Source organism: Lagopus muta, chromosome 29, assembly GCF_023343835.1.
Source record: "Lagopus muta isolate bLagMut1 chromosome 29, bLagMut1 primary, whole genome shotgun sequence".
Classification (NCBI taxonomy): domain Eukaryota; kingdom Metazoa; phylum Chordata; class Aves; order Galliformes; family Phasianidae; genus Lagopus; species Lagopus muta.
Genome location: NC_064461.1, coordinates 1,319,495 through 1,338,458, shown reverse-complemented (window position 1 = coordinate 1,338,458; position 18,964 = coordinate 1,319,495). Strand labels below are relative to the sequence as shown.

The following is an 18,964-nucleotide window of genomic DNA, read 5'->3' as shown; positions in this document are numbered from 1 at the left end:
ACTATTCCTGTGTTCTGGTTGTGCAGCTTCAGCCGTCTCTTAATGTAGGGGCGGTGCGTGCGCCCCCCCCCCGCCCCGAGGCGTCCGACCCGAGGAGCAGCGCGGCGCTGAGCCCCGCACGGAGCACCGCTGGGGCAGGCAAGGAGCTGCGGGCCGCGGAGGGGGGGAGGGGAGCGAGCCGCCCCTCGGATGGCTTTGCTTTGTGTCTTTCAGGCGTCCACACGCATTTACGGTCCTGTTGTAGGTGTTGTTCTACGAAAAGCCGGGTTTTAATGTGCCAAGTTGTATATATCTGCTGCGTGGATGTAAAGCAATACGGTAGTTACATGTTCCTTTTGGGCGGACCAAGCTTGTCCCGATGTACATTCTTGTTATGATGATAATTATTTTGCTCTTAGTGGAACATGATTCATTCCATTGGAGTTTTATGTGTCGGTTTAAAAAGAAAATGGAGAAAAAAAAAAAAAAAAAAAAAAAAAAAAGAAAGGAAAAAAATGAAAAAAGGAAGGGATGAAAAAATGGAGGGGGATAAAAAGAGGGGGAAAAAGGAGGGGGAAAAATAAAAGAGGAGGGGGGAAAAAAGGAAGGAAAAAAAAAGAGGGGAAAAAATGGAGGAAAAAAAATGGAGGAAAAAAAATGGAGGAAAAAAAATGGAGGAAAGAAGGAGGAAAAAAGGGGGAAAAGGAGGAAAAAAGGGGGGAAAAAAAGTGGGGGAAAAAAAAAGGAGGAAAATAAAAAAGAAAAAAGAAAGGAAAAAAAAAAGGAGGAAAAAAGAAAAAAAGAAAGGAAAAAAAAAGGAGGAAAAAAAGAAAAAAGAAAGGAAAAAAAAAAAGGAGGAAAAAAAGAAAAAAAGAAAGGAAAAAAAAAAACCCTTTGAGAAAAAAAAAATATTTTATTAAAAAAAGAAAAAAAAAAGAAATAAGAAAATAGTTTGGAATATTTTCTTACTGTAGAGAAGCACTGTACAGCCCCAGGATCCCTGAGTATCAAATACTCGTGTGTGTCGTAGGAAAATCGCATGTCCAGCCCTCGAGTTGTCTCTCACCATTTAGTTTCAAACAGAAATCATTGTCTCCAATGGTGTTAAACACTAAAAACTAAAAAACAAAGAGGTTTTTAACGAATAAAGCGCGAACAGAAGCGAGGCATCAGCTCTGTCATTTTATCTTTCTTTTGTTGAAAGACTAAAAAGAAAACGTTTTTTAGACAATCAAATGTTAGGTAAGTGCAAAGAATTGTTTTTTCTTACTGGTGTAGAAATTAATGACTTTTTTTATTTCTTGTGTTATTTTATAATAACGAGGAGGCCGCTGTGTCACCAGGATTGCTGTTCTGAGACCAGGAAGCACTACATTACTGCAAATAGATACGAACTCTTTAGTCTGCATGGGTGTAGGCTGTGTGATTGCTGAAAATAAATGCTGCTAATATATTTCCTTTTTACAAAGCATATCTAAATAGATCATTGTTTTGATGTTAATCTTTGTAAATTATGTATTACCAATTTTAACATTGGATGTAATTGCATAAAAAAGGAAAAAAAAAAAAAAAGATAAAAAAAAAAAAAAAGCCTGCATCTCGATCCTGAGAGAGTCTAGTATTAAATGGAAAATCTTTTCCTATCGATGGCTTTGTGGGGTGTTCTTTGGGGGTTCTGTTCTGTTCTTTATGGGGTTCTGTTCTGTTCTTGGGGGGGTTCTGTTCTTTATGGGGTTCTGTTCTGTTCTTTGGGGGGTTCTGTTCTGTTCTTTATGGGGTTCTGTTCTGTTCTTTGGGGGTTCTGTTCTGTTCTTTGGGGGTTCTGTTCTTTATGGGGTTCTGTTCTTTATGGGGTTCTGTTCTTTATGGGGTCCTGTTCTGTTCTTTGGGGGTTCTGTTCTTTATGGGGTTCTGTTCTGTTATTTGGGGGGGTTCTGTTCTGTTCTTTATGGGGTTCTGTTCTGTTCTTTATGGGGTTCTGTTCTTTGGGGGGTTCTGTTCTGTTCTTTATGGGGTTCTGTTCTTTGGGGGTTCTGTTATTTGGGGGGGTTCTGTTCTGTTCTTTATGGGGTTCTGTTCTGTTCTTTGGGGGTTCTGTTCTTTGGGGGTTCTGTTCTGTTCTTTGGGGGTTCTGTTCTGTTCTTTTGGGGTCGCCCCCCTTTCACAGCAGCTCCCCCCCCCCCCCCAGGCGCCGTGCCCCCAGTAATGCTGCTGGATGTCTCTCTTTCAGATCTGCACTGAGAGCGCAGCGGTGGCTGCTGGCTGTGCTCAGCCCCAGGCAGAGGGACAGCGTTGGTAGGCAGCTGTGGCAGGTTGGTACGGCTTGATGGGGGAGGCTGGGATCAGCAGTGGAGAGGAGCAGGCAGGTCGTCCTGCCCCGCGCTCAGCGCTTGTGAGCGTTTGGTCACGACGGGGTCAGGAAGGCAAAGTGCAGCTTGCCCGTCCTTGGCGTGCGCTCAGGAATTGGGGAGGGCGGCGGGATGGACGACGTCGAGTTCGGGGGCAGCGTTGATCTACAGAGGGATCTGGGCAGATTGGATCGATGGGCCGAGGTGACCTGGATGAGTTTCAATAGGGCCGAGTGCGGGGTGCTGCGTTTGGGTCACAGCAACCCCAGGCAACCCTACGGGCTTGGGGAGGAGCGGCTGAAAGCTGCCTGATGGACAGGGAGCTCGGTGCGCTGATGGCAGCGGGCTGAAGGCGAGCCTGCAGTGTGCGCAGGGGGCCGAGAAACCAACGGCGTCCTGGCTGGGATCAGGAGCGGCGAGGGGAGCAGGGAGGTCGTCCTGCCCTGCGCTCAGCCTTTGTGAGGCCTCAGCTCCAGCGCTGGGTTCAGGTTGGGCACCTGGGCACGGAACGGCCGTGGAGGGGCTGCAGCAGGGCCAGAGGAGGGCAGCGAGGCTGGGGAAGGGCTTGGAGAAGGTGGGCCGTGAGGAGAGAGCGAAGGAACGGGGCTGTTTGGTGCGGGGGAGAGGAGGCTGAGGAGACCTTGCTGCTCTCTGCCAGCGGCTGAAGGCGCCTACGGCACGGCGGGGCTGCGCTCTTCTCCCCGGTGACGGGACGAGGGAAACGGCCTCCATGGCCGGGAGAGGTTTGGGTTGGGCGTCGGGAAGGAGAAGTGCTGTACAGAAAGGGTGGCGAAGCGCCGGAACAATGGGCTGCATGGGGAGGTGGTGGAGGCGCCACGGCCGGGGTGTTTGCGGAGCGTTTGGATGCGGTGCTCAGGGCCAGGGTTGAGCAGAGGGCTGGGAGGCAGGGGAGGACGGTCAGCTGCGTGCCAGACCCGATGGTTTTAAGGCCTTTTCCAACCTGGGGGATTCTATGATTCTGTTCTACAGGGAGCTGTGGCAGGTTGGTAGACATTGGGATGGTGGTAGGACAAGGGGGAATGGGTGTAAAATGAGACAGGGGAGGTTGAGGTTGGATATGAGGAGGAAGTTTTTCATCCAGAGGGCGGTGAGGCACTGGCACAGGTTGCCCAAGGAGGCTGTGGATGCCCCAGCCCTGCAGGCATTGGAGGCCAGGCTGGATGTGGCTCTGGGCAGCCTGGGCTGCTGGTTGGGGACCTGCACACAGCAGGGGGTTGGAGCTGATGGTCACTGTGGTCCTTTGCAACCCAGGCCAATCTGTGATTCTGTGGGTCTGTATGAATCTCAATGGGTCTCTATGTGTCCCCATGGGTCCCATTGGGGGATCTGTGGGGCTCTAAGGGAATCTGTGGGTCCCTATGGGTCCGATGCTGCACACAGCAGGGGGTTGGAACTGATGGTCATTGTGATCCCAGGCCAGTCTGTGATTCTATGGTTGCTGTGGCAGGTCGGTAGATTCTGATTCCAGAATGCAGAGCCCAGGCACTGCTGTCAGCCCCAGCATCTCAGTCAGCAGATGTCAGAGCAGTGGTGTCACACACATAGTCTGAACCCAAAGCAATATTTCCACCCCTCCACCTCCCCATTACCTAAAGAATCATCTGGAAAGATGAAGAGGTGTTGGGAGCATCAGCAGGACGAGGGGAAATGGCTGGAAGTGGAGGGAGGGCAGCTGGAGGCTGGGGCTCAGGGAAGTTGTGTGCTGGGAGAGCGGTGAGGGGCTGAACAGCTGCCCAGAGAGGCTGCGATGCCCCGTCCATCCCTGGAGGGGTTGGAGGCCAGGCTGGATGGGGCCCTGGGCAGCCTGGGCTGCTGTGAGACGTGGGCAGGTTGGTGGCTTTGCAGGCGCTGTGGGGTCGGAGCTTCGCCATCCCTGAGCTCCCAACCCAAACCATGCTGTGTTTCTTTGCTGTGCTGCTTGGCCACGTGGAGCACAGAGTGCAGCAGCAGAGAGATGGGGATGGGGAGCCCTGCATCCTTTCTTGGGGTCCTTGGAGGCATCTGCAGCCCTGCACTCCCTGACGCTGCTGGCACCAAGGGGCCGCGGTCCTCACAAATCCTCCTTTAGGGACTTGCTATGGTTCAAAAGTAATTTCTGGGCATAAAATGTTTTTTGGAGGAATTCAATAGCATGTTGAGGATTCGTTCTGATGTAAATCAGTTTTTCTTTCCATTTCCTGGCCTCTGTGGCGTTGTTAAAACGCCGTGCTTGTCCCATACCCTTGCATTGTCCCTTTTAAACCACAGGTACCATGCCATGGATTTAGTGCTTTAAAAAACAGTAATGGAAAAAGTACCTGGATTAATCTCCTGCTGCTTTGACCTCATTTCAAAGTCCAGAGGCGGTCGTGGCATTCAATCAAACCTACTTAGGGCAATCCAGATAACATTCCAATTAAGATGCAGCATCCCTCGTCTAAAAGCCAAAATTCCAGAAAGATAAATGAAAATGAGAACAGAATAAAAACAGATCGGCTTTATCCTGAAAGCAGGACGCTGCCTGTGTGCTCAGCGATGGCTCATCTGCCACCGGAATGGAAAGGGGCTGCTGAACGTGCTGGGAGCAGGGAGCAGAGCCTGGTCAGGGCTGTGGGCCTGGGCTGGGATCCCCTGCACTGCAATCTCCCTCATGCCATCGTTGGACTCTGCAGCACATCCACAGACCGGGGAGCCCCACACAGAACGCAGCAGTTGGGTGCAAATCCCCAAGTCAGGAGAAAACCCTGAAATCCCCTCCGTCAGAACAGCAGCAGGTTTGACCCGGAGCCAAGCACGGAACCCTCTGCTCACATTGCACAGGGAAGGAAGGGCTTCACCTGAGCAGCCCAGCTGCACGTGGGGACCAGCAGCAGAACAAACCCACAGACAGCAGAGCTTCCAACACAGCCAACCTTTGGAGCTTTTCCCAGCCCCGTGTCCACACTGACCGCAGCACCCGAGCACACTGAGTCACAGCCTTTATTTCCCCCGGAATGAGCATCTTCCCGTGGTTACAACTATTTACAGGGCGTTGGGACGGCGTGGGGGTGCTTGGGGCCGGCCTGGGTCAGCAGCCCTGCGGCAAAGCGGGGCACGTGGTGGCAGCGATGGGACACAGGGACAGAGCGTGGGACTGAGAGCAATGCACGGGGATGGGGACCCTGGTGGCCCTCACACGTGGGCAACAGCTGAGGGCACACCAACAAGAGCAGATCCCAACGAGGGGCTGTGGTGAGGTGGCAGCAGGGCTGTGACAACAGCCGCAGGAGGCGACTGCAAGGAGCAGCGGGCCGGCACTGCAGCAAGGAGCCCTGCAGAGCATCCAGGCCTGGAGGTGGTAGAGATGGGGCAGGGATGGCACTGCTGCAAGCTCAGCTGCTTCCTCACATCTCCTCCTCACAAAATCAGAGACGTGTAGCTCACAGGAACGAGGCCAGTGCTGTTTCCATGGCAGCAACGGATCCAGTCTTCATCCACGGTGGAGAGCAGCTGCAGAATGTCCCCTTTTTGGAAGCTCAGGTGACCGTCAGCAGCACCGGTGTGGTCACACAGCGCCCGAACCGCTCTGCACAACAAACACCGCTGTGGATCTGTGCCCCAGGGACCCCCCTCAAAAAAAACCCAAACCCACCACCCACCAGCCGTTCTTTCAGCCCCAGGCAGAGCCCTGCATCACCTGTGGGACTGCGGTGAATCAGGCAGCTGCTTCTCAGGCTGTTCTGGAGCACGGCTCTTCTCGGCCAGCCCCTTCACCACCACGGCCAGGACACGGGAGCTGGGCGCCAGCCAGCTGGAGGGTCTCCTGCACAAAGCAAAGGAAGCCACAAGCTCGTTTGGGAATGCCTTTCCTACCCAGCCTACAGCCACCGTATGGAAAAGACCAGGAGCCAGCGAGTTGCTGGGGCTGTGAGTGCGTGTGTATGCAGTTGGATGGGACGAGGCACTGTGCAGTGATGGGGACACTGAAATTTTGCTCCTGACTGCAGCACGGAGTCGATGCCGTGGCACGCGTGCAGGCCAAGCATGCTTGTCAGGCCAACAAGCTTAGTTCTGGTGATCTGGGAGCTGGGGAGGACCGCGATAACACCGCTGAGCACCAACCATGAGCTCCTGCTGCTCCCCACCCCTGCCTGCCCCACTGGGTCTCACCTGGATCTCACTGAGATGGCGTCAGGGCTGGGAGGGGAGCTCCTGGCAGAGGGGCTGCTGGCTCCAAAGAGTCGGCCCAGCCAGCTGCCCCTGTCGGGGCCAGGACTGCAGGCCCCTGGGTCAGGAGGTGCTGCCTGGCTCCTGCTTGCACCAGGCTGTGGAGAGGCAGCCGGTTTCTCTCCAGCAGCTGGACCGGCTCCAGCGAGCAGGACGAGGTCTTCGGGGGAGGAGGTCGCAGAGGTGTCAGCACTGCTGCTGGAGTTGGGACTGGAGAGTTCAGGGATAGCTTTGGTCTGAAGCAGCTGCAGCTCAGTGCCTTTAGGCTCTCTTGGAGGGGTTTGGGGTCGAGCCGCCTGGCCAGGGCTGGAATCCCCCGCAGCCGTCCGCAGCTTTGTCCACCAGACGAAGGGGAATCTTTCCTTGCTGGGAGCAGTGTAAATTCTGGAGGCCTGGCTCAGCTGGGCCCACCAGCTGCTGGGGGCAGCCCCTGTATCCCAAGGGCCTGCCTCGGGCCTGACTGCCCCCGGGAAGCTGTCAGCTCCCAGGAAAGCACGGCTGAGCTGGTCGCCCCAACGCAGCACGTGCTGGAAGGTCTGCTGCAGGGCAGCCCCCACCTGCAGGCCGGGCAGCGGGCTGTGCACAGCTGCTTGGCAGTGGGAGCGTGGGCTCTCCTCTGCTGCAGGTGCCCTCCCCAGAGTATCGGGAGGCAGCTCGTCTTCCAGGCTGGCCCCCGCGGCGCCATTTTGGCCCTCCAGTGGCTGCGAAGCCCCCTGAGCAAAGCGATGGGCAGGAGATGGGGGTGACTCCATCCGCCGTGACAAAGGCCTTATGTCCACGGAGAGGTGATGGTGCTCGAAGAGCAGGTCGAGGTGGAAGGTCAGCACCGAGAGGGGCTGGAGGAGCAGCAGCAGTTCGTCGGCGAGGTGGGGGAGAGGGCCTTGGCTCAGAGCAAAGAAAGCCGTAGGAAAATACAGCACGGAGATGACACCTGCAAAATATGGACGGCGCTGTAGGGCTGGAAAATGTCCCCATCCCTTACCCAAAGAACCCTCCCATGCCAGCAGGTCAAAGAGGGTTTCACTGGTTCCAAACTGGTCGCCCCGATTGCCCTCATCCAGTAGGACAGCCGTGGAAATCAAGGCCCTTGTCCACTGTGGAAATCCTGGCCAAGCTTTGTGTGTGGAACGGGTACAGGAGGTATCACCCTGCCTCTACAAACACCCCAAGGGTCTCGTGATGTGGTGGGGGGCATTGCGTCCTACCTGGGCTATTCTGCAGGTGTGAGACCCACTGCTCCAGCTGCTTCGTACTGGACAAAGTAAAAGAAACCCAAGTTAGAGTTCCCAGGACTCCACTCCAGCCTCCCGTCACAGCAGGGGCAGCCTGGGCCAGCACTCACTTCAAAAGGCCAAGGATAAAAGCATGAAACTTCTGCCTGGTGCTGCTGAGAGGGGCCAGCCCGGCCACACGCCAGCACAGGTTGTGGAGAGAGCGGGCGTTGGGGCCTGCGTGATACAAAGCATGCAGAGAATCACTGCTCTGGGTACAAACCCTCCCCAGCCAGTGGCCAGGCAGGAAAAGGGCTCAGAGGTGCTCGTCCCAATGTCTCCCCACACCCACCTGTCTTCACGGAGGCTTCCACCACACTCCAGGGCGAGTTCCTCCTCTGTCCTGTGATGACATCCTTCTGGAAGGGCTTCAGCCCGTCCTCCACCAGACCATAGAGCGCAGGGCACAGGGTGTGCAGCAGCAGGTAGCCCACGTCAGGGCTGAGCCAGCTGTCCCCCAGCTGAGCCTGAAGGCAAGAGGCAGCAGTGTGTAGAGACGGGGAGAGAAGGGAGGGAGGAGATAATGGGATCCTTCCCGCAGAGCTCCTTCTGAACTCCAGAGATGGGGAACTGGGGTATGATAAAACACAGAGCCACTGCCAAAGCCCCCAGAGCCCCTCCTCCCTTCCACCCGCCCAAGCTGGGCCCTCACCTTCTGCACCAGGTTCCGTGCGGAGCTGAAGTGGGCGATGACTTTATCCACAGCGGTGCTGACAGCAATCAGCAGAGCTGATAGGAAGGAAAATGTCAATGCAATCAGACGCACCCCAACCCACCCCCCCGGCCCAGACAGACCATGGGGGAGTGTGGGGTGTCCCTGTGGGGCCCTGCAGCTCCTCAGGGCTGCGAGGGGGCTGTGATTAAGGCAGGGGGAAGGGGCACAGGCTGCACCAAGGTTCTCATAGGTCTCAGGAGGTGCCCAAGGGGTCACAGGAGATGCCTGTAGGCTACAGGAGGTGCCCGTGTTTCTCAGGAAGTGCCTGCAGGCCTCAAGGGGTATCTGCAGGCCCCAGGAGGAGCCTGTAGGCCTTAGGAAGTGCCTGCAGGCCTCAAGGGGGGCCTACAGGCCCCAGGAGATACCCACAGGGCTCAGGAGGGGCCCATAGGCTTCAGGAGGTACCCCTAGGCCTCAAGGGGTGCCTGTAGGCCTCAGGAGGAGCCTGTAGGCTGCAGGAGGGGTCCGTAGGCCTCAAGGGGTGCCTATAGGCCTTATGGGGTGCCTGTAGGCCCCAGGAGATACCCACAAAGCTCAGGAGGGGCCCATAGGCTTCAGGAGGTGACCCCAGGCCTCAAGAGGGGCCCGCAGGCCTCGAGGGGCTCCTGCAGGCCTCAGGGGTGTCCGTAGGCTTCCGGAGGAGCCCATAAGGCCTCAAGGGCTGCCCGTAGGCCGCAGGAGCTGCCCCTCTGCGGCCCCGCAGCTCCGCCCACCCGCCCCTCCCAGCCCTCCGCCCCGCAGGGCCCCGTTACCTTTCTTCTGCTCCGCCAGAACACCCCGCCGTCCTTCCGGGCCGTCCCCGTGGGGCTGCGCTGCGCCCGGAGCTCCGGCGGCGGGTGGGGAAGGCCGGGCTGCGGGAAGGGCCGGGACTTCAGGGAGGGCGCGGGGCTGCGGCGGTCCGATGGGGCACCCACCGCGCCGAGAAGCGGGGCCGGGGCCGGGCGGGGGCAGCTCGCTCATGGAGCCGGAGACTGCGGGGAGGGGAAGGGCGGAGGGGAGCGGGGAGGGCAGGGCCGGGCCCGGCGGCGCTCGGGGCCCGCCCAGGGCATTTCCCTGCGGATCGGACGGGGAGAGGAACGGGGGAGAATGGAGGACGGGAGAAGGGGGGAGGGCAGCCCCAGACCCCGCGCACCGCCTCTGCTTCCCGAGCAGCCGCTGCCGCAGAGCCGAGGGACGGGGAAATGAGAGCGGCTCGGCCCCGTCCGGCGCGGAGCAACGGAGCAGTGACACGAGGCGTTGTACAGACCCGTGCAAAGCCCCGATCCTTTAGCCCCCCGTGTCCCAAAGTTCTCCCACCCGCCCGCTGCTGTGGCTCAATGCCCCCAAAACAGGCACCCCCAGGGCTGGCTGTGGCTCTTACCCTCCTGATGCGTCTCCTCTCCGTGCTCAGCCTCTCCCGAACCCCGGGGGTCCCCACCGGACCCCCCACTCCTCCAGGTCCGGGTGTCGCAGTCAAAGCGCTCCCCAGGGCGGCTCTGCGTGGGCAGCTCTGCATCCCGCGGCCGTCCCTCCGCAATGGGCTGCAGGGAAGGTCGGGGTCTCCTCCGTGCCTGGTGGTTCTCAGGGGGTGCTGGCAGCCGCCCCCCCAGCACCGCAGGTGACACCCAGCTGGAGCCACTCGAGCCCCCCGGGGGTGCGGGTGGGCGCTGCGGGGCCGGCGGTTTGGGTTTGTTGGAGGCACTGCGGTAGCGCAGCTCCTTGAACGTGGTGATCTCCCTCTGCACGGAGCTGGAAGGCTTCACCCCCCAGTCCTGCTGGGGCTGCGTTGGGTCCCGGCTCGCAGTGCTGGGCAGGAGCTCGCTGTGGGGCGGCAGCTCGGTGTCGGGTGAGAAAACGATCAGCCAGTCGCTTCGATCCACCCTGGCTGGGATGGGAGCGGTCCCGACGGTGTTCTTCTTCCTCTTCTGGGCGAGCTCATGGAAGGAGGTGATGTTCTTCTTGGCTGCGTCTCTGCAGAGCTCAGCACCGGGCTCGGGTGCTGCTGGCCTCGCAGGCAGGGCGGGCCGTTCTGCTCCGTGCCCATTGAGGAGCTGCAGCCGCCTCTTGGGCCGCGGTGGGATGGGAGGAGGAACGCTGCTCAGCCGTGGTTTGGGAGCGCTGCTCAGGTTCTGCTCCCAGCTGCACGGCACAGCTGGTGCCGGTGGTGCAACAGTGGGGTCGGGCAGGGGGTTGCAGTTGGGGTCGAGGTCGATGGAGCTGGCTGTGATCTGCTGCACGGCCGCACTGGGAGAGGCTTCATTGTACTGTGAGTCGAGCGAGCTGCTGCTGCAGAGGCTGTCGGGGCTCTCTCCAATGAGGTCCTCCTCTCCCTGGAGCGCTGCTGGGTTGAGGTTGGCGTCTCTTCCATCACCTGCCCCAGGCAGCAGCTCGGCATCTTCTGCAGGAGCTGCGCTGGGCGGCTCTGTAGGGGACTGGGACCTTTCTGCTGAGAACCCTCTGTAGTACACAGACACCGGCGACTCGTCCAGGCTGAAATCCGAGCAGCTGCTGACCGAGGAGGAGGTGGAAGGCGGATCAGAGGGGGAAACCACCTCCTCCCCATCGTGCAGGTGGGGGAAATCCTCCGGAGCCGCCTGGTCCTGCAGGCCCAGCGTCACGGGCAGCTCGGCGTGGGATTCGCAGCAGTGACATTTCAAGGAGGGGTTGTTGGAATTGGCATCTACTTGCTCACAGCTCTCCCGACAGCTGCTGCAGCACTTCTGGTCCCCGAGCCCCGCGATGTCCTGAAGCTCCGGGTGCCGGGAGAGGTGCAGCCCCAGGGAGATGTGCTGCAGGTGGATGTGGTTGAGGTTACACAGCAGCCCTTTCTTCGGAGCCAGCATGACGCCGATCCTGCTGGGAGCAGCGGGGCTCCGCACGGCGGTTCGGCTCACACCATCCAGCTCCTCCCAGCGCCGAGGGCCTTTCCGTGCCTTGACAGCAGCGCAGACCTGGAGGAGAACCGACACGGAGCCGGGATGCGGCCGCTGATCTGGGAGGCACCGAGCGGGGATGGGTGCGGGGCCGCGGCGCCGGGATCGCTCCGGCAGGCAGGGAGCGGCTCCGAGGCGCCGTCAAGGAGAAAACGCCCTTGAAACGTCAACCGGAGCCGCCGCCGTCCACCGGCCACGGGTGAGGAGCCCCAGGAGGGCTCTGAGGACGGAGCGTCGCCGGGCAGAGGTCCGAACCACGCGGGAGGACCCCCCGGCCGCAGCCATCACCGCAGCGTGCCGCATTGCTCCGAGCATCCCGACGCTGCAGCGCAGCGCTGCGGGCGATTCGTGCCCTCACGGGGCTCCGTCCTTGGAACAAAACCCCCCCAGGGCCCTGAGGCCACCCCTCCCGCAGCCCCGGAACCCGCAGGGAACCCCAGCTCCCCCCCTCCCCCCAGCCCCGCTCACCGCTCCGCGTTGCGGCGGCTCCGGGCTCTGAATGCGGCGGGGAGGAGCCGAACCGAACCGCCCGCCCCGCTGAGCGCAGCCCCCGTCGGGGGAGGGGGGCGGATGGAGGGGGGTGGGGGGAACGATCCGCCCTCAGCACCGCATCGTCATCACGACCAGAAGAGGCAGAACAGCAATAAATTACGTTTATTGACACACAGACTGACGGCACCGAGATGGGCCTGAGAGACCCGCAACCCCGGAGATAACGGGACGGGGGAAGCACCGGGTCCGGGGCTGCAAAACCACCCAACGCAGAGCACAGGGCACAGGGCACAGGGCACAATGCCGGCCCCAGTCCCTCATTTCTGGCGTTTGTAGATTTTCCGTGCCAGACCGAGGAAGATCTCCTTGGGGAGGCGGTTCGAGTGCTTCTCAATCAGCTCCTGCAGGCGCCGGTAGCTGCTCTCCTCGTATTGCTGGAACGCAGCCCTCATCCCCACGGTCTCATAGAGTTCCTTCACCTTTGCCACCTTCTCGGGCTCCTTACGGCCGTAATTCTCCTGCAAACACAACACAGGGAGGTCGAGGGGCTGCGTGGGGCCGCTGCAGCTCTGTATGCTGGGGTTCAATAAGGCCAAGCGCTGCAGCAGCGGGGTCAGGGCAACCCAGGAGGCTGTGGATGCTCCAGCCCTGCAGGCATTGGAGGCCAGGTTGGATGTGGCTCTGGGCAGCCTGGGCTGCTGGTTGGAGACCTGCACACAGCAGGGTTGGAGCTGATGGCCTTTGTGGGCCTTTGCAACCCAGGGCATCCTAGGATTCTGTGATGATTCTATGATTATGGCACCTTATGGATCCCTATGGCACCCTATGGATCCCTATGGCATCCTATGGATCCCTATGGCACACTGTAGGGTCTGATGGCTTCCTATGGATCCCTATGGCTCCCTATGAATCCCTATGGCACCCTATGGGTTCTCTGGGCAGCCTGGGCTGCTGGTTGGTGACCCTGCATACAGCAGGGGGTTGGAACTGATGGTTGTTGTGGTCCTTTGCAACCCAGGCCGTTCTATGAGTCCATGATTCTTCGGGTCCCTATGGCACCCTATGGATCCCTATGGCACCCTATGGGTCCCTATGGCACCCTATGGGTTCTCTGGGCAGCCTGGGCTGCTGGTTGGTGACCCTGCATACAGCAGGGGTTGGAACTGATGGTTGTTGTGGTCCTTTGCAACCCAGGCTATGAGTCAATGATTCTATGGGTCCCTATGGCACCCTGTAGGGTCTGATGGCTTCCTATGGATCCCTATGGCTCCCTATGAATCCTTATGGCACCCTATGGGTTCTCTGGGCAGCCTGGGCTGCTGGTTGGTGACCCTGCATACAGCAGGGGTTGGAGCTGATGGCTGCTGTGCTCCTTTGCAACCCAGGCTATGAGTCAATGATTCTATGGGTCCCTATGGCACCCTGTAGGGTCCAATGGCTCCCTATGGATCCCTATGGCACCCTACAGGTCCCTATGGCACCCCATGGGTTCTCAGGGCAGCCTGAGCTGCTGGTTGGCGACCTGCACACAGCAGGGGGTTGGAACTGATGGCTGCTGTGCTCCTTTGCAACCCAGGCCATCCTGTGGTTGTGTGATGGGGGCTGGGCTGTACCTCCAGGAGCTGCCGCTGCTCCGGTGTGACGCGCTGCAGGCACTGCACCACCAGCCAGCTGCACTTGTTGTCCTGGATGTCTGTGCCCACCTTCCCCGTCAGCTCCGGGTCCCCAAAGCAGTCCAGGTAATCATCCTGCGCAGGGATGGGAAGCTCAGCCCCACAACTGCTGGGCAACACGCAGGGTGAGGGGAGGGAGGGCTCCTACCTGGATCTGGAAGTATTCCCCCATCTCCAGCAGGATGGCTTTGGCATTCTCGTGTTCTTCCTTACTGTCAATCCCAACCTCAGAACGGGGAGGGAAAACCAAAAAAAGCTTTCAGCATCCATTTTTTACCCCCTTTACGTTCTGTAGCAGCCGCCCTGCTGGTCGGAGCGGCGCCGAGCGTTGGCAGCCCGACCCCTTCCTGCAGAACTCACCATGTACATGGCAGCAGCCATGGGGAGGTAGAAGGAGTAGAAGGCAGTCTTGTACTTGACGATGGCTTTGTACCTGTGGTGGGGGGTGGTGCTCAGTGGGAAAGGCCCTCGAGCTGCTGCTCAGCACAGGAGGAAGGCAGCGTCTCCCTCTGAGCCACCACCGGGTCCTGACACTGAATGAGGTTCGTTGCCCAAAGATGACAGCAGTGAGCTGGGAGCCGCCTGTCTGCTCTGCGGCCTGGAAGGGACAGCAAGCAGAGCCAAGCACAGCCAGGCCAGCACTGCCATCCCCTTGGGTTTCTTTACCTCTCCTCACTGAATTGACTCAAATCCACTTTGGAAATGGGAGCTGTGATGAGGTCCAGCATCTGCCCGAGCTCAGTCTGGTAGGCGGTCTGAAGAGGAAGGGTTTTATTCACTCAGTCCCCATGAAAACAACACAGCCCTCCACTTCCAGCCCAAACTCGGCTCCTCCCATGGCTGGAGGAAGGACACAGCCCAGGACTGGAGGAGAAGCCTGGGATCTGAGGTGGGTCAGCCCCAAGGAAAGCCGGGGGGTCCGGGGGGCCTCACCTGCAGGAAGAGCTCCAGCAGATGCACGTAATACGGCTGCTGCCCGCAGTATTTCTTCAGCATTCTGTACACAGAGGACTCAAGGAGGAAGGCGTCATTGATGGCATCCAAACCGATCCCCTCCTGCACCGGGGGGGGACACAAAACGGTCACAGCCCAGCCAACCCTGCAGGCCCCCCAGGCTGAGGGCAGCCCCCTCCGCTCCCACCTTCTTATACCAGCACAGCTGCCCCCGGCGCGTCAGGGACTGATCCATGATATCATCGGCCACCAGGAAGAAAGCCTGGAACTGCAAGAGGTGCTGCTGTTGGGGGGCTGCCGGGGGGCGGAGGGACCCCAGCACAGCCCCAACCTGCAGCACAGCCTTCAGCTGAATGCTCACCAACTCGATGCACCAACCCACGGCCAGAGCACGCCGCAGGCTCTCAGCATCCTTCTGCCCCGGCCCCGACAGCTCCCGGAACGCAGCCACCACCGTCAGCCCTCGGTTGCATTTCCCACCTGGAGCGTTGTACTGCAGAACCTGCGGGGAGGGGCGGTCAGTGGGGGCAGAGCTGATAACTGCAGCTCCCAGGGCACATCGCTCCCAGCACCCAGTGATCCCAGCACCCAGTGATCCCATTGCACCCAGTGATCCCAGCACCCAGTGATCCCAGCACCCAGTGATCCCATTGCACCCAGTGATCCCAGCACCCAGTGATCCCAGCACCCAGTGATCCCATTGCACCCACTGATCCCATTGCACACCAGTGATCCCAGCACCCAGTGATCCCATTGCACCCAGTGATCCCATTGCACACCAGTCCCAATACCTGCCGCTCCCAGGGCACACCAGTCCAGCACCCAGTGATCCCAGCACCCACTGATCCCAGCACCCACTGATCCCATTGCACACCGTTCCCAATACCTGCTGCTCCCAGCTCACACCGATCCCAGCACCCACTGATCCCAGCACCCACCGGTCCTGTTACCCCCTGGTCCCAGTATCTACTGATCTCAGTAACCACCAGTCCCAGTCCCCACCAGTCCTGAAAGCTGCCGATCCCAGCACCCACTGGTCCCAGCGCACACCAGACTTGGTGCCCACCATCCCGGTACCCACTGGTCCCAGTACCTGCTGGTCCCTGTTACCCACTGATCCCAATACCCACAGCTCCCAGTACCTGCCAGTCCCAGTACCCAGTGAACCCAGCACCTGCAGCTCCCAACACGCACTGGTCCCAGTCCCTCCTGATCCTGGTACCAACCAATCCCAGAACCAACGGGTCCTGGTACCCACCGATCCCAGCACCCACCAGTCTTGGTACCTGCCCGTCCCACTGCTCCCAGTACCCACAGGTCCCGGTACCCACCGATCCCAGCACACACCACCCGCTACCCACTGGTCCCAGTACCTGCCGGTCCCGGTTACCCACCGATCGCAATATCCACGATCCCAGCACCCACCGATCCCGATCCCCACCGATCCCCACCCCGCCGACATCCTCACCTCCTTCAGCCGCGCCACAGCGTCGCCCACCTCCGGATGCCCGATCCCTTCCTCCGTCAGATCGCGGACGATCTGCGGGAAGAACCCCACGAACTCCTCCCGCTCCCCCTCGGCCGCCGCCCGCTTCCCCCCATCGGCGCTCATTGCGACCCCGACGCGCTCAGCCCCGTCCGCTCTGCGCCTCTTCTTGCCCCGCGACCTTTCCGAGCGTTCCGCCCGGCGCCGCGCGGGGCATTCTGGGATTCGTAGTTCTCAACGGAAGCGGCGCGGCGCGGTAACGCCGCCGTCGGACCGCAACTCCCAACGTGCCACGCGCGGGGAGGAGGCGGTGCCCGGCGCACCTGGCGTCTGCGCTAATTGGACAACTCCATCGTATGAGGATGGGTCCAAGGAGGCTGAGCCAATAGGAAAGCTCTAAGGGCGGGACCGAGGCGTGTGATTGGTGGAGAGAGCGAATGGAGCGAGGGCCCGGCGTGGGCGCGGGGCGGGTGGGGTCGGTGCCGCGGGGCCGTGGGGGCGGATGGGGGGCGGTCACCCAAAAGGGGGGGTCACCGCCACCACCACCCCCCCTTTGCCCCCCCGCCATTGGCGCTGTGCTGAGCCGCCGTAATCCGCTCAGCTCAACCATTGCCGCTGTAATCAAGCAGTGCCGCGTGTTAATCCCCCCCCCAGCACGAGGATGGGGTGGGGGGGCTCCGAGCGGCCCGAACCGCCGGGGGGGGGAGGGGGGAATGAAGGGATGGACTTGGGGGGGCGGGGAAGGGATGGCATTTCCACGGCATCGCCCCGTGGGTTTCGGGCAGCGCCGTCGGTTTTGGCTCCGAGCGCTTCGCTGTCATCGAATAATCGAATCAGAGCGAGATCGTTAAGCGGCTCCGAGAGGAGCCCCCCGACCCCGACCCCCCCCCCCCCCCCCCCGAGACCTCCGTTAATCTCCGCGGTGCTGAAATTCTGCTCTGCAATCAGCGCTACCGACCCCCCCCCCCCCCCGCCCCGGGTTAACAGGGAGAAGGGGAAGATGACCACAGGTTAAACAAAATCCCCAGACCCCAAATTGCGAAGGGGGGGTTGGGGTTGGGGTTGGGGTTGGGTTAAAGGTTAGGGTTAAGGGTTCGGGTTCGGGTTCGGGTTAAGGGTTAGGATTAGGGTTAGGGTTAGGTTTAAGGGTTAGGGTTAAGGGTTAGGGTTATTTTAGGGGGTGTTGGGGGTTGAGGGCACTGCTGCTCAGCTTTTACCCGAGGTTGAGTGGGGACGACCCCCAACATATCCAAATCCCCCCCCGCCCCCCCGGGGGTCTCCACGTGTTCTGTGCTGCAGGTGTTGGGACCCGATGGGACCCATTTCCTCCCCCCCCCACCCCGCTCTGAATGAGACTCCGCAGCCTGGCTCTGAATCTCTCTTTATTATGGAAACCCATTATGTACAACCAGCAAAAAAATAATAATAAATAATAATAATTTAAAAAAAAAAAAAAGAAAGAAAAATCAGGGAACGGGGTGTTGGATGGGATTCTGGTGGGGGGGGAGGATTTAAGTCCGTGAAAAAAAGGCAGTGTTGGACGTCCCCTCCGACCGCCACACGCGTGGTTCCCACCGCGCTGCCCCATCGCAAACGGTGCGGGGGGGGGCGACGGGGGGATTCAGTTTGGAGGAGGAGCGCACGGAGGGACGCGACCCCAACCCGCTGCGCGGGGCCGCTGAGCGGCTGCCGAACCCCGGAGCGCAACGAAAGCAGCGCGGGGGGGGGGGGGGGACGGGGGTCTGGGAACACAGCTCTAATCGGGACTGCTAACACGGCGGAGCCCAAAGCGACGACGAAGCGGAGCTCAGCTGCTCGACGGAGCCACGATTCACACTCACACGTTGCTGGCTGTCGGCTCGGGGGGGAGAGGGGGGGGGGGGAGGCGGTCGGATGTGGGGTTCGGTGCGTCTCGCCGCATCCCCGGCCCCACGGAACGGAGGAGCCGCACCGGGAGCAGCCGCCCATCCCCGGCTCGGCGCCTCGCTGCTCCGGGACCGCCGGCTCCAGGCACGCGGTCCCGGTGTGTTCGGGGGGGGGGTCCCGGTCCCGCCTGGCCGCAGGCACTGCTCCCCGACCCCCTCTGATCTCAGCCCCTCCCGTCCCAACCAGCCGGGCAGCTCCGCGGGGCTGGAGGAGGGGATGTGCGGGTCTGGCATCACCCCGACCCCGGGTGCGGGGGAACGCGCGGAGTGTCCCGGCTCTGAGGGAGACCTGCGGGCAGCTGGGACCCCGCGACGGATTTGGGGTGAGGGCTGTGCCTGCAGGAGGGCCTCGAGGGGCGGCGATGGAGCAGAGTCCCAAAGGAGAGCCCCCTCCTCAAAAACCCGGCGCTGCCGCAGCTCCGCTCACCTCCCCGCCCCTCCGACGCCGCCGGGTCTCGGCCGGTCGCTCCGTTCTCACGGGGTTCACATGTTGGACGGCAGTTTGGGTTTCCCCGTTTCCACTTCAGGGCTGAAGGCCACGGAGCCCTTACGGGAGGGAGCCGCCGCCGGGCGGGGCGCCGACACCGGGGATTGCGGGGCGGGAGCTGCGGCCGCGGGGCGGTTCGGCTGCGCCGGGGATCCTGAAGGCATCTGCTGCGGGTGCGGGACCCCCGGACCCGGCTTGGAGAGGAGTCCGGAGACCGAAGGGGAAGACCTGCGGGCCAGGTTCCCCGCGGATTTCCTGCCCTGCTGCAAGGAGCTCCCGTCTGCTTGCTGGGCGACTTTATTGGGCAGGGAGGGCTGCGAGGCAGAGAGGAGGCGGACGTCCTGCGTGAGCCGCCCGACGGGCAGCCCGTGGATGCTCCGGTGCTTCACCAACTGCTGAGGCTGCATCAGGAGCGAGATGTGGGAACCGGTGGCTCTGGACAGGCTGTAATGGAGAGTCCTCCCCGCCGGCGGCTCCGAGCTGGGGGAAGGGGCTCCCGCCGCCTGCTGCAGCAGA

The 18,964-nt window shown here is 60.6% G+C and overlaps 3 protein-coding genes across 3 annotated transcripts in view; all 3 read right to left on the bottom strand.

Annotated features, from left to right (window-relative positions):
* Positions 1-5,288: 5,288 nt before the first annotated feature.
* RUSC1 (RUN and SH3 domain containing 1) lies at positions 5,289-11,984 on the bottom strand. The gene is made up of 10 exons (XM_048929312.1): positions 11,900-11,984; positions 9,880-11,449; positions 9,272-9,370; positions 8,457-8,533; positions 8,097-8,271; positions 7,876-7,981; positions 7,739-7,785; positions 6,477-7,464; positions 6,004-6,129; positions 5,289-5,892 (listed from the first exon to the last, which is right to left on the bottom strand). The coding sequence occupies exons 2-10, from the start codon at positions 11,339-11,341 to the stop codon at positions 5,724-5,726; spliced, it is 3,249 nt and encodes a 1,082-aa protein (XP_048785269.1). The 5' UTR covers positions 11,342-11,449; positions 11,900-11,984; the 3' UTR covers positions 5,289-5,723.
* Positions 11,985-12,062: 78 nt separating this feature from the next.
* FDPS (farnesyl diphosphate synthase) lies at positions 12,063-16,275 on the bottom strand. Its single transcript, XM_048929333.1, has 9 exons — positions 16,019-16,275; positions 14,912-15,052; positions 14,738-14,818; positions 14,530-14,652; positions 14,263-14,351; positions 13,957-14,029; positions 13,745-13,822; positions 13,537-13,671; positions 12,063-12,441 (listed from the first exon to the last, which is right to left on the bottom strand). Exons 1-9 carry the CDS (start codon positions 16,160-16,162, stop codon positions 12,241-12,243), a joined length of 1,065 nt encoding a protein of 354 aa, XP_048785290.1. The 5' UTR covers positions 16,163-16,275; the 3' UTR covers positions 12,063-12,240.
* Positions 16,276-17,785: 1,510 nt separating this feature from the next.
* The window catches only part of HCN3 (hyperpolarization activated cyclic nucleotide gated potassium channel 3), an 11,154-nt gene continuing 9,975 nt past the window's right edge, over positions 17,786-18,964 (bottom strand). Inside the window, exon 8 of the mRNA XM_048928907.1 lies at positions 17,786-18,964. Within this exon, the coding sequence (XP_048784864.1) occupies positions 18,445-18,964 (520 nt within the window). The 3' untranslated portion in view covers positions 17,786-18,444.

Bases quoted from the DNA above. Each gene is read 5' to 3' on its own strand.
- FDPS (XM_048929333.1), bottom strand. From the start codon at position 16,162: ATGAGCGCCGATGGGGGGAAGCGGGCGGCGGCCGAGGGGGAGCGGGAG. The intron at 14,653-14,737 runs GTGGGAGCGGAG...CCCCCGGTGCAG, and splicing joins AGCTGTGCTGGTATAAGAAG to GAGGGGATCGGTTTGGATGC. The intron at 12,442-13,536 runs GTACAGCCCAGC...TTGTGTTTGCAG, and splicing joins AGCAGCGGCAGCTCCTGGAG to GAGAATTACGGCCGTAAGGA.
- RUSC1 (XM_048929312.1), bottom strand. From the start codon at position 11,341: ATGCTGGCTCCGAAGAAAGGGCTGCTGTGTAACCTCAACCACATCCAC. The intron at 8,534-9,271 runs GTAACGGGGCCC...CCTTCCTATCAG, and splicing joins TCTGGCGGAGCAGAAGAAAG to CTCTGCTGATTGCTGTCAGC. The intron at 7,786-7,875 runs GTGAGTGCTGGC...TACTTTGTCCAG, and splicing joins TTTATCCTTGGCCTTTTGAA to TACGAAGCAGCTGGAGCAGT.